This window comes from Falco rusticolus, chromosome 3 (genome assembly GCF_015220075.1).
Source record: "Falco rusticolus isolate bFalRus1 chromosome 3, bFalRus1.pri, whole genome shotgun sequence".
In the NCBI taxonomy this organism is placed as follows: Eukaryota; Metazoa; Chordata; class Aves; order Falconiformes; family Falconidae; genus Falco; species Falco rusticolus.
This window is the reverse complement of record NC_051189.1, coordinates 24,028,723-24,046,842: the sequence shown is the minus strand read 5'-3', so window position 1 is coordinate 24,046,842 and position 18,120 is coordinate 24,028,723. Positions and strand designations below refer to the sequence as shown.

General features: G+C 36.2%; 1 protein-coding gene across 3 annotated transcripts in view; it reads right to left on the bottom strand.

Annotated features, from left to right (window-relative positions):
• NUDCD1 (NudC domain containing 1) overlaps positions 1-18,120 on the bottom strand; it is a 41,505-nt gene that overhangs the window by 11,993 nt on the left and 11,392 nt on the right. For all 3 annotated transcript variants that reach the window (XM_037379420.1, XM_037379421.1, XM_037379422.1), the window contains 5 exons: positions 9,634-9,819; positions 7,034-7,217; positions 2,892-3,077; positions 1,508-1,715; positions 204-348 (listed from right to left, as the gene is read on the bottom strand). In XM_037379420.1, coding sequence (XP_037235317.1) covers positions 204-348; positions 1,508-1,715; positions 2,892-3,077; positions 7,034-7,217; positions 9,634-9,819 — 909 coding nt within the window. The remainder of the gene's footprint in view (positions 1-203; positions 349-1,507; positions 1,716-2,891; positions 3,078-7,033; positions 7,218-9,633; positions 9,820-18,120) is intronic.

The following is an 18,120-nucleotide window of genomic DNA, read 5'->3' as shown; positions in this document are numbered from 1 at the left end:
AGATGATATTACTGTTCAAAGTATAATCACAACTCTAGTGCCATTAGTTTGTTAACAGTTTCAGTTAAAAATGAATGTAGAGTTAAGATTCTGAATAGTAAATGAACTAATGAGCTGTGTCAATGAAGTGCAAATTAGAGTAACAAGAAAAGACAAGATGCAAATGTACAAGAATTTTAAATTGTTTATTTTCAACTCCTTACCATTACTTCAGAGGTAAGATGCATCAAGCTTTCTGTTATTTCAGAGCATTGGGAAGAGTCCATAATGAATTCCCCTCTTTTGTCACCAACTATTAGCTCTGGCCAGTGGGATCCCTCATTTTTCTTGATTAGAGAAATTTCTAAACTAAAATGCAAACAGAAGACAAAGAACAGTACATGAAAACACTGCAGCCATTTCTCAGATTAGTCAAAATGCTTTAAATGTAGATTTGAGCACTTCTCCTCTCCAAACTGAATTAATAATGAAAATCACAGAACAGAAACCATTAGCATTCAATTTATAAAGTAAATTATTACGTCAGAAAATATTCTAAAGAAATAGTCCAAGGACATGAGCCTAAGAACAAAGGGAATATACTCATGTAAGTATCCTCAGAGTTTTCAATGTAAATGCAGTTTCCCCTGAAGCAGCCTTATTAAAACATTTTAAATATCACAGAGAACCTGTAAAAAGAAATCTATTCAAAGAGTGACAGAACTACGGAAGTTTATCTGAAACCTAAGTAGTACTTAATAGAGCTACTTAAGTATGCGCTACCTTGATATAACATCTAGGACAAAACATTTGTATTTTATAGACCTCAGAAATACATTTTACCTATTCACTTCTCTACTGTGGTCAACTAGAAGTGAATGGACAAGACAAATCTCAAAGAGAATTAAAAAAAACAGGTAGTCACACAGACAAGTAGTCATACGGACACGCATGGGTTAACCTCCAGTGACTCCTATCACCACTGTTTCAGACAGGCAACTGACAACATTAGAAAGGGATGTTAAAACCCTGGCTGCCAATAAACACCAACAAAGCATGTGAAAATAAAGCCAGGAGGTTAACATTATGAGCATCAATGTATCCCTAATGTTGCAAAGAACCCTGCTTCACAGCTCAGTAGTAGAAACTCTTCATTTCCTGGTCTGATACAGGTATAGCTGTCATACAGACAGTTACACATAATCCCTTTTTCCTGAAATAAAATAATTTATTATTTTGGAAAGGCTCTTCTACAATTGTTGTAGAATATAGCTGGTCACGCAGTTTATAATTGTGTAACTGTAAGAGGAGGGGATTACTTTCACAATTAGCTGAAGAAACTGTATCACGAGACAGCACAGCAAAAGCCAGTGAACTGTTTTCAGTACAGGGAATAGGATCTTGTAAGAAGGGATGCAGGTTGTAGCATTAAATGAGTCCACTCCCAGAGGGGTCAGAAGCCAAAGATATGGTGTACACTTTGAAGTAAATTCTTATCAATAGGAAAACTGAAAACCATATACAACACCTTTGGTTCTCTCTAATTATCCATGTGCAGCTTTCATGGTCCACAAATGAATAGAGTTTTCCTTCCATCAAAGGAGGCTGGTCTTTCAGTGTAACACATATGTTATCAGGGGAAAAGTGCACTTTTATGTCATCCTTAGTGATGTCTTGAGGAACGTGAACTGTTATTGTCACATCATCTTCAGTCTGCTGCCAGTAATAGAGAGGGTCTACAATAGGAAACATGCAGAAAAATACAAACTAGATTACAAAATTCTGTCCTGGATTCCACAGCATGCAATACTGGGAGATACAGAAGAGAAGTTTATGGAAGAGTGGAAATTAACTTCTACTCTGAACAAAAAAATTAAATAAAAAATATTCTGATTATAAAATGGAGGAACATTTTCTTAGCAATCAAGTTCATTTGTTTCCCTCATCTGGAAATCAATTTATATTCATGTCTATACTCAAATATGCTGATAAAGTTATACAATGGGCATTAATTATCACTAAGTTTATTGCAACATTACAAAATTGATAACCAAAATGTATTTAAATACACTGAAATATTAATGATTAATAATTTGGTTGAAGAGACACCAGATGCAATGGTGCTGACAAGTTACTGCATGCTCAGACAATATATACCATTTTTTTCTTACCTATTTTGCTAGAAGCTATGCTGACTATTCAACAGAAATTGTTTTATAAGATTAAGTAAGTCTTCACCTGCCTCAGTCGATGGAATAAAACTGAGATGAAATAGAACTCAAGATGAAATGAAATTGCCTGCCCAGAGGTAATGATTGACTTCTGCTCCTGGATCTAGAATCTGCCTGATGTCTATCTTGATTATTGAACTGCTACAAGAAGTGGCCTTTTAAGAGAAATATTTATATTAAAGGAAGGCTATGACAGCATGAGTAGGTAGTGCACAGCTGGTCACAGAAAACACAAATACACATGTATTCATTTTCTAAAGAGTCATGTTATACATGTTATCTTCCTATTTAAAAGAAAAGCAAGTATGGATAGATCCTTTGGAAGCTCTTGAGTTGTCACAACACAAGATTTCCTTGATCTAAGCTTCATATAAGCAACTGTGGCTATGGAAGGACTCTTAAACACTGTTGTCTCTTACCACAAGTTTCCTGTTCACAAAGTATCAGTCACAGGTGCTACAGATACACTTCCCAGAAACTGAGACAGGACAGTCTTCAAAATTATAGTGTGAAAACAAACAAAAAAAAGCCAATCTGGCCTTTAAAAATAAATAAAGCTATCTTCAAATTTATTATAAGACAAACATTTATCGCTACAGTTTCCAAACAGATGCTAAATTGACAAGCTGTTTTCTAAGCCAAGAGAGAGCAGCCTATCATCATCTGCCAGATAAGTCTTACCTTTCTTTTCATTTGCTGCTTTTGCATCATCATTTTCTTCTAATTTCTCATCTTCATCTTGCATAAATTTGAATGGTTTGTAGGAAACAATCATTAGACCATCCCCATTCGGTTCTATTGCCGCATAATGGGGGACTGATTTTCCTTGTAAAACTCTCCTTTTAAAGATTTCATATCTATGATCACCTACACAATTTAAAAAAAAAAGAAATCTTAGTAGTAATATTTTTCTAGAATACAAATTATTATACAAGAATCTCGTTACAAATACATACAAAGCAAGCCTACCAGTTAAATCACAGCAGCATAGTTTAAAAAATTTCTCTTCTGTTTTCCAGTAAGTTTGTTAAATATGCAGACTGTAAAATTAAACTAACATGGCCCTTTTTTCTTACAATGTCTTTGTTTATCCCAGCTAGCCCAGCAATTCACAAAACCACTCACAGCCTTTGTACAAATAAGTTTTCCAAATACTTTTTGAGCTGCTGTAAAAACTTGAGAAGCAATGAAATAGCTAGTGGTAATACTTTACTCATAACGGAAAATGCTCATCTTCCTCAACTTTTGTAGAACACTGCCCTTTAAAAGAGAGGTCCCAGATGTTAGCTACTGGTGTCAAGGACGATGAAGGACCATGACATTCATTCCCCACTGTGCTCCCAAACACATGAGTAGCGATAACTCAAAACACCAGTAAGGTCACAGGTTCTAGCACAATGTTTGCTCTTTTTCCTTCAGAATCTTACTGCCCACAAAGTCCTCAGTAACTGATCAACTTCTGAACAGTAACAGATAGTAGAAATTGATTTTTAGCACAGAACAAACAACTTGATAAAATTCTCACAGGTGATAAAATTTTCCCCAGGAATTGTTTAGTTTTTCTAATGCTTCATCTCTTCATTAAGAAATCAAGAAAGATCAATATCAAGGAATCACTGTATTTGTAACTACAACTTTACTTGAAAGAAACTGGAAAAACGTTAGCAGAGACATTAGACAAAATCAGATCATGATGGTAAAAATCATCTATGCCACTCTAGTACTCCAAAATGTGTTCCTGTTTGACCTCAATGTTAAGCTTAGAGAAATATCAGAATCATAGGAGAATACACATAATGATGGATAAACAAGGTATAATTTAAGTCCTCTCAATTTGTTATCTCCTTTGCTAAGCAAGAAGCAGAGTAAAGAGTAATAACCAGACTATAACACAAATCTGGTACTTAGTGGTGTTAATTAAAGCCCCCCTCTTTTTCCTAAAAAATTTGGTTGGGGGCAGGGTGGGTGGCCAGGTGTGTGTGTATGAATTGAAGAGATTCAACCATTCTTATCAGACTTAAGAGATCTATACAATCAGAAGGCTCCAAGCAATAGGTTAACCTGTTCTAAGAGATTAACAAATTAGCTTGGCTTAGATACATGACCAAACGAGCAAGTCTTTGTTGTAGTGGGAAGTTAGCCACTCACTGAACAAGCTGTTATTTAACTGATTGAATTTAACCATGCGCTGAAACATAAAATTTATTTTCGTGTCTCTAGAGCATTTGTTCATTTGTTAAAAGGTTCTACATCCTCACAACTCGTCATTGTGTGGCCAAACCTCTTGCAGAGTATTTTCAATCAATCATCAACACTTTAAAGTTTTTTAAGTCAGTCTTTATGTTTTGGTAAATTTATACTACATGATTTTTCTTGTAAAGGTCAGAAGAAAGCTAAGCATGTAACATTTTCCAAGTCTAATAAAGCAGCATGGTAGTTCTTCATTTCAAGCTCCTACAGTGATGATTCCTACTAAAAAAAACGAACAAAAAAAGAACAAACTTTGAAAGTGTATACCTTTGTCACAGCCCACTGAAGTACCACACAAGATGTGAACAGACCTAATCACTGCTTCCACTCAGATTTATTTTCATGCTTTTTTTTTTTTTTTTTTTTTTTTTGGTAATACAATAGTGGTAGGTGTGATCACTTCATCTAGCCAACCAGACACTGCAGAGATTCTCGCAGTTATTGGTGTCAAGAGACATAACTATGTTTTACCGCTTAGCTTTGATGAAGCATAGATTTTCGTAATTTGATAAACAGCTTGTTGATTAAGTACTTATTTTTACTACAGTCTCATTTGATAAACTGCACCCACAGGCAGAGTTTCAAAAAAAGTTATGCATAGCAATTGCCTATTGATGAAGGAGGATGTAAAGTATTGTAATTCCACAAAACAGCTTTTATCTTCGAGACTGATTCATACCTCACTTCGATTTGCAAGATCCTTATTTAAAAGAAATCAAAACTTCTTTCTTTCTTCATAACTAAAGTTTGCTTTGAATCTTGTTATTTACACATCTGCTGACTGTAATTACAGAAATTTTGTCTGATCCTTGGAAATGCTGGAGAACTGGCAAGATTTTTTGAAAGGTTTTTAAACCCACTGTTAAGGAAAAAGTTTCATTCCATGAACATTTGTTGTAAGTTATAAAAAACACAATGTAAAGAAGATTTTGTTGATGAAAATATAAAGTATTACAAAATAAGTTTGTGTCAGTGCTCTCTTTAAGCAATGGTCTTTCAGTTCTGGACTGCCAGTATTACTGATTTATTTTTTCTTACAAGATACAACCAGTAACGTTCAGAGGTTCCTTTCTCTTGTTGAGCTGGCCAAAAAAGCAAAAGGCAGTCTTACCTGGCTTTTGGACTTTTACAAATATTTCCATTATCCAAGGTTTCAACAACAGACAGCGGGCAACACAGCTGGTGAAAGCTGGATAGAATGTTCTGTGAGGAGCGGCTAAGGGCTTTGGGCTAGTCTAGGTTGGAGAAATGAAGTCTGAGGGGTGACATTGCTCTCTGCAGCTTCCTGAGGACTGGAAGTGGAGAGGGAGGTGCTGATCTCTTCTCCCTGATGTCCAGTGATAGGACACATGGGAATAGTTTAAAGCTGCATCAGGGGAGGTTTAGTCTGGACATTAGGAAGTATTTCTTTACCAAGAGGGTGGTCAAACACTGGAACAGGCTTCCTAGGGAGGTGGTCAATGCCCCAAGCCTGTCAGTGTTTAAAAGGCATTTGGATGATGCCCTTAATAACATGCTTTAACTTTTGGTCAACCCTGAATTGGTCAGGCAGTTGGACTAGATGATCACTGTAGGTGAAATAGTCTATTCTGAATAGACTACAGTTTATTCTGATAGTAGTATGGTCTATAATAGTAACAGTCTATTCTGAATAGACTGAAAGAGTCCTGTTCTATTATCCTATCCATACCATGTATGTAGGAGACTAAGGAACATTTGGATAGTAACATGACAGTATGCAAACTGCTTTAGTTCAAGCAGTTTAAGATCTTCTTTCTATCTGTATCAATATTATACTTTTTAGAAGATAATGAACGAGACCAGATCAGTCTTCCCCCAAAGATGTTAATATAATCTACACATCATTATATCAGAGGCTGAAGCATATGGTCTTGCATCCTTTATGGAAATCATGATATTTAATCTAAGTATATATGGTCATATTGAACAGATAAATTATCCTTTGCCAAACTTTATTAGGATAATACATTAATTAGTAGGTATTAAGCACTAATATGTTTTTAAATGTGGTCTAATATTAACTGAATAATTTCATACTCTTTTACTGTAGGACCACCTCAAATACGTACTACTTTTTATGCTACAGTTCTTGTATTTATCCCACACTAATTCCAATCCTATGACACTGTTAATTGTAGGCTAAAAACCCCAACAAATCCCCATATCCAGCTCCACAAAATTTTGAAAAGTAGAGAACTATTTCTAAATCATGTGTCTTGTATAACCTTGATTTTACAAGATCAAACTAAACAGGAACTGCATTTCACAACATCACAAAGTAAAGTTCTATCTAGTTTTCTAATTACCTTAACCACACATGTATAAAACTACTTCTTCCTGTCTTTCAAATGTTTGTCAGAATTTAGGTCTAAAACCAGTAACTTCACCTCAAAATGCAAGAAAAAATTACCTATGTAAAATCCAAGTTGAAATTTTGTGGAAAGGGAATACCAGAACCTAAGGAACAATCAACTTCCGAGACAAAGAATAAAGCATGGCTTATTTAATATTTTAAACATTACTCATCAATAATATAAATGTAAAACACTTACCCTCTTTGCTTATCTCTGTAATTGTAGCCCATTCCAAAGTAATATGAAATTCACTTCCTTTTGTGTCCAATTCATCTTTTTCCACCCTAAGCATCAGCACAGCTATGGAATGCGTATCAGATTTTACAAATGAAACACTGTGTGCTATAATAAATGGACTTCCTAGCTCTTCATTAAACACAATCTAGAAGACAAAATTGTAGTGAAAAGTCAGAGCAAGACTTCCAGTTTTAACTGGCTTTCTCAGAAAGCAGTGAAAGGCTTCAGTGAATGTCAGATCAGTTAGTTTGCTTCCCACAAACCTCTCTGCCAATATGAATCCATGAATGTCATACATTTCTGGTTCCCCCTTCCTTGGCTATCAAGCCACTGTTCTGAAATGTTTTTAATTATTATTGTTTGTATTAGAAAATCATTATAAGGGCCCATTAAAGCACAAAGATCCACAAAAAAAAAAAAAAGCTGTCTGCATTATGGCTATTTACTACTACAGTAAGTAGAAGTACAACAACAGATGAACAGAATCTATAAAACAGCATACTGGGAGAAATAGTCTCACACTCAAGATGCAAATACGAGGTTTTCTCCAAGGCACTGACTACTTCTCTAGACACCCCAACATCCTGATAATCTTTGTAGACCTTGACATATGCAAACAAGAAGATAAAAAGGTCCAGTGCATCACTGCCAGTGTTTAATCATCAACCAGTACTGGGGAGGGGGGTTCTCTATTTGGCTACTATCTTTAGAAAGAGATTCAATTTTCCTCCTCTATAAAGTTTTGTGAAGGTGACTAAGAAGCAAAAATGGATAATTAAATGAAGGAGTATAATATTCATGTTTAGAAGAAGCTAGGGTCAGAAGTTTTTAAATTTTTATATATACAGTTTGGAAAAGTCCATTCAATATTTGTATGGGAGTAGGTAGGAAGAGTATGTAAATATTACTATTATACTGAAAGGTTAATAAGCACCACTGTAAACATGAAATACTTTTATACAGAAGGACTACACATCTTGTAGCTTGAGAGATGTAGCATTTGGTACCTATAGCTGGAAGTTTTAATTCTAGAAACCATGTATTTCAGCTTTTCTCAAAAAAAGTACTCATTCAGCAAACCCCCCAAAAAGATAAAACAAAACTAATCCAAATAGCAGAGAAGAATAAACGAAACATTCTTTACTTGCTAGAACAATAACATATGAAACTGAAAGAATAAGTGACAAGGAATTCAAGCTACAGTGGCTGAATGAGTATAAGCTCAAACCAGCTGTTGTTACTGAAACCTGATACAGTTTGAGGATTTATGGGGTTGGGATGTTAACATCACTGTAAAACACCGAGTGCTCTAAATACTCAAAAAGTGAATTTAAATGGTGATGGAATCTGAACATATAAATCTCATATTTTGTTACACTGACAACTCCAATGTAACTAATTTACGTATCAGCATTCTCACACTACAGAATAAAAACCAGTTTGTATTTATTTATTAATCCATCATGCTAAAATCTTCCACTTCAGGACATACACTTGAGTTCCTGCCAATACTAAAATCTCCATGACTGCTTAGGAAACTGCCCTTTAGTAAAGAAAATACATGCAAAATGTGGGCGCTTTATACCAGATCTGGCTTTCATGAATAAGAAGTAACCACAGTCCATGAGACTCACAGTAGCTCAGGTAAAAATGTAACTTAAATTATATTTGTTGTGTTCAAGCAGGATAACCAATACCATTATTAGTGTAGTAAGATCACTTTGATTTGGATACAAAAAATATTCCTTATGAAGAATCTTTGAAAGAATTACGTAAATAATTATGAGAGAGAAAAGCATAAAACATACTTCAGTTACAACTAACAATTTTAAGTAAAAATGTTAAACACCATAATTTTCCACAGCTAAGTGCACATTATGAAGATTTTCCCTGCCAGAGAGGTGGAAATAATATTGCTTACATTATACCCGATTTGCAGGTAACCCTCAGGGTTAGTCCAAGTTTTTTAATCAAGAGTTTTGTTTAAGTTTTATTCTAGTCTCCATAGATGTATTTTTAAGGTGGGGTAAATGAAATGGTGAATATTTCAAGAACAATTACATCTGCACAGACAAACATGAAACAAACAGAAATCTCTAAACTTAAAAACAAAAGTAGCTTTTAGGTTGTTTGACAATAATTTCGGAGTTTTTTAAAAAATATATACTATTTCACAGGCCCACGGAAATAGCAAACAATTATAACTGGGGGGAAAAAATCCTAGACAGAAACATAGGAATAGAGAAGGGAAAGGGGAAATGTTTTGTAGAAAAAGTTCAACTAGGCAAGAACTTAACCACCTGTTTAAAAAAACCTCATTTTTACTTAAGACAGTTTCTTCTTCAGTTAAAAGGCTGTTCCCTTTCAAACACTTGAATTTTAGCTATTCTGTGCATAAAAGAATCATATAGTCATTTATACTTGAACACAATCCCATATTAGTGATACAGAGTTGATTTAAAGCTTAATTCTTCGCATTACCTACACGCAATTCTTAGAAGAAACGCAAGAAAAAGATTTGACAGACGTACAATTCTTAAAAATGTTACTGCAAGACTTACCTCCCACTTTTCAGATGCACTGTTTCCACGTTTGCCTGATTTAATTAAATACAGTCTGCCTGTACCATCTGAAAGGGTAACCCACGTGGAAGATGAGAAGTGTATTGAGGCACAAAGGCGATTATCATAAGCTGTCAAGTCTGTAGGTAGCCTGAAAACTTCTCTTGGTTTTTGTAGAGCAGTGTCCTATAAGCAAACAGTCACACACTAAGACTTCATGAAGTATTTATCAATTTCAGTGAGTATAACAGACAAATTGAGAATAACAAATCTCAGTAGCAATTTACTGGTTTCTTTGTTCAGTTGAGCATATTTGGAAAAAAGTAGGTGGCAAGCATCATTCCTACAGATGTGGAAAAGGTTGTAGAATTTCATCGAGTTGATTTCTATTTACTAAAAATGAGTTCTGTAACTGATATTTCAGCACTCAACTTTTTTCTTCCATTTTATAGCAGTAATTACATTTTGCATTAAAAAAAGGCTTTTCACTTCTTTTCCCCCTAGCATTCCTATATAATTAATCACTTACCTCAGATAATTCTAGTCTCAGGAAAAATGTGGAGACTTTAAAAGAAATGAAAGCTTTAAAATTGTACTCAAACTAGTTCATAAAAACTCACTTCTACATTTAAAAGAATTTTAGCCTATTCTCTTACACAACTGGTATATTCAAGCTGCTATATTATTTCTCAGCTTTCCTAGAGTGGTCATTTTATGCAGTAAGTTGGAGAAGCAACAACTGTGATTAGCTAACAAAGAAAAGCTGCATTAATATCATATTTGCAAATAACTTTTCCATCACATGATTATACTATGAAGTTAAATCCAGTTGGCAGACGATCACAAGTGGTGTTCCCCAGGACTTACTACTGGGGCTAGAACGTTTCTTATCTTTATCAATTATTTGGACAAAGGGATAGAGTGCACACTCAGTAAGTGTGCAGGTGACACCAGGTTGGGGGGGACTATTGATCTGCTTGAGGGCAGGAAGGCTCTGCAGAGGGATCTGTACAGGCTGGACTGATGGGCCGAGGCCAACTGTATGAAGTTTAACAACGGTAAGCGCTGGGTCCTCACTTGGGTCACAACCCCATGCAACACTACAGGCTTGGGGAAAGCTGCCTGGCAGAAAAGGACCTAGGGGTGTTGGTTGACAGCCGGCTGCATATGAGCCAGCAGTGTGCCCAGGTGGCCAAGAAGGCAAATAGCATCCTGGCTTGTATCAGAAATAGTGGCCAGTAGAACTAGGAAGTAATTTTCCCCCTGTACTCAGCACTGGTGAGGCCACACTTTGAATACTGTGTTCAGTTTTGGGTCCCTCACTACAAGAAAGACACTGAGGTGCCTGGCTGTGTCTAAAGAAAAGCAACAAAGCTGGTGAAGGGTCCAGAGAAAAAGTTCTATGCGGAGCAGCTGAGGAAACTGGGGCTGTTTAGCCTGGAGAAAAGGAGGCTGAGGGGAGACCTTAATCGGCCTCTACAACTACCTGAAAGGAGGTTGTAGTGAGGTGGGTGTTAGTCTCTTTTCCCAAGTAACAAGCAATAGGATGAGAGGAAATTGCCTCAAGTTGCACCAGAGAAAATTTAGATTGGATATTAGGAAAAATTTCTTCACCAAAAGGGTTGTCAAGCACTGGAACAGGCTGCCCAGGGAAGTGGTGGAGTCACCATTGCTGGAAGTATTTAAAAGATGTGTAGATGTGGCATCCAGGAACATGGTTTAGTGATGGACTTGGCAGTGCTAGCTTAATGATTGAACTCAATGATCTTAAAGGTCTTTTCCAACCTAAACAATTCTATGATTCTACTAAGCATCAGGATAAACTTACTTAGCATAACGTATCAGTGGCACACTGCAATCTTATTTTTTAAGCCAAACTTACAAGCGTGGATGGCTTTTGAGCACGAAGAAACAGAGACGCTATAGTGAACAAACTGCACAGATGATATAATTCTCCAGTGAACAATAAAGACGTATGGATCTTTAAAAAAATTATACATATCACTACATTTTACAAAAAAACCCACCCTAAAACAAAATGAAAAAAAAAAAAAATCCAGTACTTCCTGCTGTATAAACTTTACACAAATCAGCCTGGTTGAATAATAGTGCAAAATGAATGTTAGATTACCAATTTCACCTGTAATTCTAGTAGTTGTTCTCAGAAGTCCTGCGTTACCTTCTTTATTTCCTTCTAATTCCAAGAGAAGCAACTGCTTTCATCCTGTAAATTGGATTTCCAACTGTTGTCATTAAGTACAAATGCATGTCCTCCAGGATATCTTTTAGGGATTATTCTTTTATCTTGTGCCTTCACTCTCACATACAGCCTCCTCTTTGCTGAATAAAGTTTTGTAACTCTCTGCTCATTATTTGGCTTGCAGAATGCCAGCAATGCTGCTGCCTGCTTAGGACTAGAATCTACCTCCCTTTTGAGATTTGAAGTAATCTCTAAGTATAAAAAAGGCTTCTTAGGAAAAAAGCAAACAACTGACCAAATCTTTTTGATTTGGAAAGAAGCTGGCATCACAGTTTAAAAAATGGTCAGGGCATCCTTTATCTGCAATACAACTTGATCAGTTACTTATGAAGTAGATCAAGCTGCAGTATTAAGAGCACAAACAAAATATTCTTACAGAAAAACATAAGATGCAGACTGGAGATTCAGCAACATCACAGTCACATCTCTAACCTTTCAGATAACGGAAATGGAACTTAATTGCTTGAAGTTTTTCAACTGAACTAAGTAGCTGCTAAATAAAACGGACTAGCAGTCTGTTACAAGTGGAGCCCCCCAGGAATTGATACCAGGCCTCATGCTGTTCATAAATTACCTGGGTGGTGGGCTTGAAAGCACCCACACCACATTTGCTGATGACACTAAACCAGATGATGGGGTAGATGCATCATAAGAGAAAGCCATCTTGCACAAAGACACAGGCAGCCTGGAAGAGCAGGGCAGCAACAACATTTTGAAAAGAAACTGAGACAAGTGCAAGGTCCTGCACCTGGGGTGGAATAATCAAAGAGCCCAGAATCAGCTAGGATCTGTGTGGCTGGGGAGCAGCCTTGCTGAAAGAGACCTGGGGTCTGACCATGAGTGGGCAGTGTGATGCTGCAGCAAAAAAGGTAAATCAGATCCTGGGCTGCATCTGCACAAGCATTACTAGCAGAGATAGAGACACGACCATACCACTTCACTCAGCACTTGTTAGGCCACATCTGGAGTACTGTGCCCAGTTCTGGTCCCCAAAACTGAAAAGAAGACATGGACAGACTGGAAAAGACCCAAAGGAAGGCCATGAACACAACGAAAGGGCTGGAGTACATACCCTATGGGGAAAGAATGAAGGAGGTCTTGTCTCCCTGAAGAAGATTCAGGATGGACCTCATCACACTATGCCAGTAATTAAAGGGCGCCTACGAAGAGGAAGGAGACTCTCTCTTCACAAGGAGTCCCAAGGAGAAGACAAGGAACAACCAGGTAAAAGTCCACCAGGAAGGGTTTCAACTCTACATAAGAGACTTTTTTTCACAGTGAGAACAAACAATGACTGGAACAACTTCCCCAGGGACATGGCAGAGTCCTCATCAATGGAGGTTTTCAGGATGCAACTGGACAGGACGCTAGATAATGCCATCTAGACCATATGATCCCTATGACTAGACCATAGGATCCTTTACAGTCCCTTACAACCTGGGCTGCTCTATGATTCTAAAACAAACAGCAAACACTAACAACTTTTTCTTTTTTTAAAAAAAAAAAAAATACTCACTACCTTACCCCTTATACCAATTCATAGACTTCAGCATCTGATCTGAGGTCTCCAAAAAGGTTTTGCAGTAATAAAAACCAAAACCAACTCCTATTGTTTCTGTTCTGTATCCTAAGGATATATCTCTCATGAAGTTCTGGTTCTTTCCTTTCCTGTGATCTCACAGACAGGTTTTTATTTATATATATATATATATATATATGTGTGTGTGTGTGTGTATGTGTGAAATAAATGAAACAAAATGAGATACAACAGGTTTTGTAGATATTTTGCAGGCTACTGTACTTGAACAAATAAACTTGAACAAATAAACAGTCATCTCTGCAAAAAAAGGTGCCCGACTGGCCTTTACAGATCAACATTTCTCTTTTTAAGCCCAATCTATGTTCTTAATCCAACAATAAATAGACTATGTTGAGAACATAGGTCATAGAGCCAATTAAACTATTTTCAGTTTTATTTTACTAGGCTTGTTTCCAACCAGTTGATCTACAATTATTTTAGAAGCTCCACAAACCAGAAAACTCTGCTTAACAATACGGAAATTCTTCCCTTGTTACTAAAAATCAGCATTAGGGTCACTAAAATGAAAAAGATATTTAATTACAAATATATTGTGAAAATAGAAAAACAAAATTTCAAAGAAAAAGATTACAGGAACAATTCTGAAGATATTTAGAAGTACGTAAAAAGAAGCACAAACAGAAACATATTTTTATGATGAAAATCTGGGGAGGGAATAAGTATTTATCTATCCTGTGCCACACAAAATGCACTCTCTTTCTATAGTAAGGGTGGGCATGAGATTAAGAAATAGCAGTGAAAAAGTGTCTCTTTAAAACAGCTTCTCACTACAGGCCCTGAAATTTCAGCCACAAATTACTATATTCTTTTCTAATCATCTCCTGGCCCTCTATTTTCACCCAAGCAATGGACAGCTTGGGGTGGGGTGGGGGTGGGGAATCACCTCTGTACATATCTACTTCTAGTAAAAGTAACTCACTCATTCCGATCTGTGAAATAAGGCAGTTAAAAATATACACACAAAGCATCATCTTTAAAAGACCTCTTTGCACTTGTGCACATGTATGCAATACAGAAACAATACATTTGTGCATGCAAAGCATGCCATGGCCTCATTTGTTGAGAAACCTGTATTTGAGGGGATTTCAAATCCTTCATATTTTCCAGAAGTTATTAAAACCAGATGTGCATTTAAAACACATTCAAAGGTAAGCAAGATAAATTGGATTTGGGTAAGTACCATTTTAATAAGCAACAGCAAAAAAGACCAGATGACAAACAGATAGCCAGCTTGCCTTTTGGGCCTACTTGAATTCATATTAGAGATTACTGTGTACTACAAAAAGGCACAAGGGCTATTATGAAACCTGCAATTAAAAAGATGCAAATTTGATTTTTAACTATTGGAAGTATTCAGGGTCACTTTGTAGATTCAGTTGTGTCACTATGCCCCCTGAACTACTACACTAATTTTTAACATGTTCAGGAGCGCAAATAGAAGAATTAAAAACAAATAAAAACACCCAACACAAACAAACCCACAACCCAGACAAAACAAACAAAAATCCCACAAACACTAGAGACAAAGTATTTTGGCTTCCTCATTTTTTACTTGATTTTAAGGTTTCACTGAAAGGTAGGTAGTGTTCTCCACAATAAAAACGTTCCTTTGTAATCAGCAATGACTACTGTACTTACGGAAAAAAAATAAATCAATCAAAATCCCATGCATCTCATCATGGAAAGAAGCATCATCATCCCTGTTAACAGTGATTTAAAGGGCTATACTATGTAACATTACAGAAGACCACACTTTTTTCAGCCTTCAAGTGAACCTTAACAGTAAGGTTCAAATAGTTTTGGATGAAATTTGAAAAAAAAATAATGAAAAAAATTAACTATCAACCATTTATTCTTCTAAAGCTTTCATCAGACTTATCAGCACTGAGCAGGAATGTCAAGACTCAATGTATCTCCGGAAAACAAGGGAAGAATAATCTTTATTACATACAAAAAAGCCTCCTTCTCAATAGGAAAGAAAGGAAATGCTCTTATGCACCTTTCTGTTCATTAATTTAGCTTTAGGAATTTATTACAATAGTGTCTGATCTCAGTCCGACAAGGATGAACTTACTTAATGCTGAAGCAACACCTGCCCTCAAAACTCTTTTGTGTCAGATCTGCTTTTTGACTTACTGTTTCTCTGTTCACCAGCTGGTCAACAGGGGTTAATAGTAACTTTCTACTTCAGAAGTATGAGGGGATGCTGAGATACTACAGTAATTTATTATACTGGCAAGAACTGTTAAAATTACTATAGTTTTAGCTGGAAGTCAGGTTTACTCACTGTAATTAGGTTTAAATGACAGCAACACAGTTTCTTTAAGAAAAAAATAGAGGCAGCTTCTCATCAGACCCAGTTCTTCCTATTCCTTCACTTCTCTACAAAGATTCTGAATCTGTTTAACTATTTTTCACTCCCAAGTCTCTTATCTTTTCCACTGGCTTTTAACTCTAGCTCTGCCACTTCTATACTCCTTGACAACATACTCTGCTTCCTTTTGACCTCTGTTGTTCTGTTCGTCTACTCCAGATTTCTTCTGGGTGTCTTCATTATTACAACAACCCCCTTTCCTTTCAGCAGCTCGTTTGCTTCATCTGCCTATGACACCAACACTGATTTTGAGCCTTTTAAGCAGCCCAGGTTTCAAATTTGTGTAGCAATTCTGAGCAAATGGTTCCCCCACAGGCAAAGTCAGGGTGTACTCCAGTTGCTAAGGATAAGGAGCCAGCATGCAGGTACAAGAGGCAAAATGTAAAATGCAAGGTTAGGAATTCCCTCTACTATTCCTGACTTCCCCATGCCAGGCTCCATTTAAGTAGTATATCTTAGCTTACACAGTGTTAAGTAGTGAAATTTTACTTGGGTTCTCTGGCATGCCTGTAAGATTTAAATTTTTTAAGTTGTATTAAGAAATAGTATTGTTCCAAAGTCAGAAACAGTTTGTTGTACTGTAAAAACAAGTAATATTTCAGAAGACATTTCAAATAAGAATGACTTTTCCACGGAAAAGACAGGGAATGAGAAAAGACAAAACATACCAAAAGAGAAAGGAAAAGACAAAAGCTCTAAGTTATGTGGCAATTGCCACAGAGCAGCCGTAACAAATACAAAACTTCATTTTGATGACAAATCAAAATATCTAGGCACTTGACACACCTCTCTAACTGAGCAAAAATGCCCACACACAGCATTCTGAGTAACAAAGAACCAAATATTTAAAACCCCCGATATAGAACAACAAAACCTGTTAGACTTCTTCAATTTATCTGCTTCTTTATTCTGACTTGTTTCAAACAGAATTCTCAAGTTGTTTCTGGTGCCACTAATCGTTGCTCTGAATTAAAGGTAACTGACACTTACACAAACAGCATTCCACAGCTAATTCTTACTGGAATACAGATGAAAATATAGATGCCATTAAGGGTTTTAAGCAAGGTGAGAAGAGTTACTGTTGCCATAATTTCTCATTATTTGAATATAAGAAGAAACAAAGTCATCTTCATAAGAATAGCTGAAGGTCACAAAATCAAGTCAAAGTATTTAACAGCTGGAGGAGAAAACTTTGAGTATTTCCTAGCTTGACAAACATCAAGCAACTAAAAAAGCCAATTCAGATGCAAAAACCCCCACAACGATTAAAAAAACAATTCAGTAATCCTGTCACTACACTACCCATTTGATCTCTAAACCAAAGATGCTGGTTTATTGAATGAAAGAAGTCCAATAGCTCTAACAAGAATGTTGAACCTTGTATAGTGTTTCCAGCCAAGTAAGGGTAATAACTTTCTCGAACTGGTATTAGAAACACAACACCTGAATATTCATCTGTTGACTTAGAAAAACTGCTCATGTTTATCACCTTTTTCAATTATGCTTGATTTTGAGCAAGTGGCATGGTGTTAGCTATACTTTTTGCCTTCACAGATGCCATCTTTTTAAACACACAAGTTGCACAGATAATTTGTGACTTATGGATAACTAACACACCACCATATTGGGATCAAGGTTGCAACCAAAATAGGAAGCAGAATTAGAAATAATTATGTGTTACAAGCCTTTGTGTTCTTTCTCTTTGGATTTAGGATAAGCATGTTAACCTGTTCCATCTTCTGTTTTATAGAACACCAACATTAATTTTAATTGTGGCTGTTGCTAACTTGTAAGCTAGGCTTGGCTGAAAACAATATTATTTGTAATATACATCTGACTAATATATGGCCAGGCGCATTTGTAATAAGACACCTTGTTGATGTTTCTGAATACACATTCCTCTTAATACATATGCAAACATGTTTTCTTTGCAAAATAGCACTGTATTTTATATTAAGACACAAAGTGGCAGCTATTTATTTTACAGTCCGGTGGAACTGAAACTCATGATAAGGTATTAACCAAGCATCATTTTCTTGAAGATTCCAGTGAACCCACCAGTCTTAGGGAAAAGTATTTATCATTTCAATTTACTGCACACAGAAATGCAAATTATTGCCTGTTATAAAAGTCTTTATGTAGTTTATCTGCTAAGGAAGAAATTTACACACTTCAGAGCCCTCCTAACAAAGGAACATACTGAGTGTCCGTGTTGTGTTGGCACTGGGGAGCTGCAGGGTGGCCTCTGTAAGG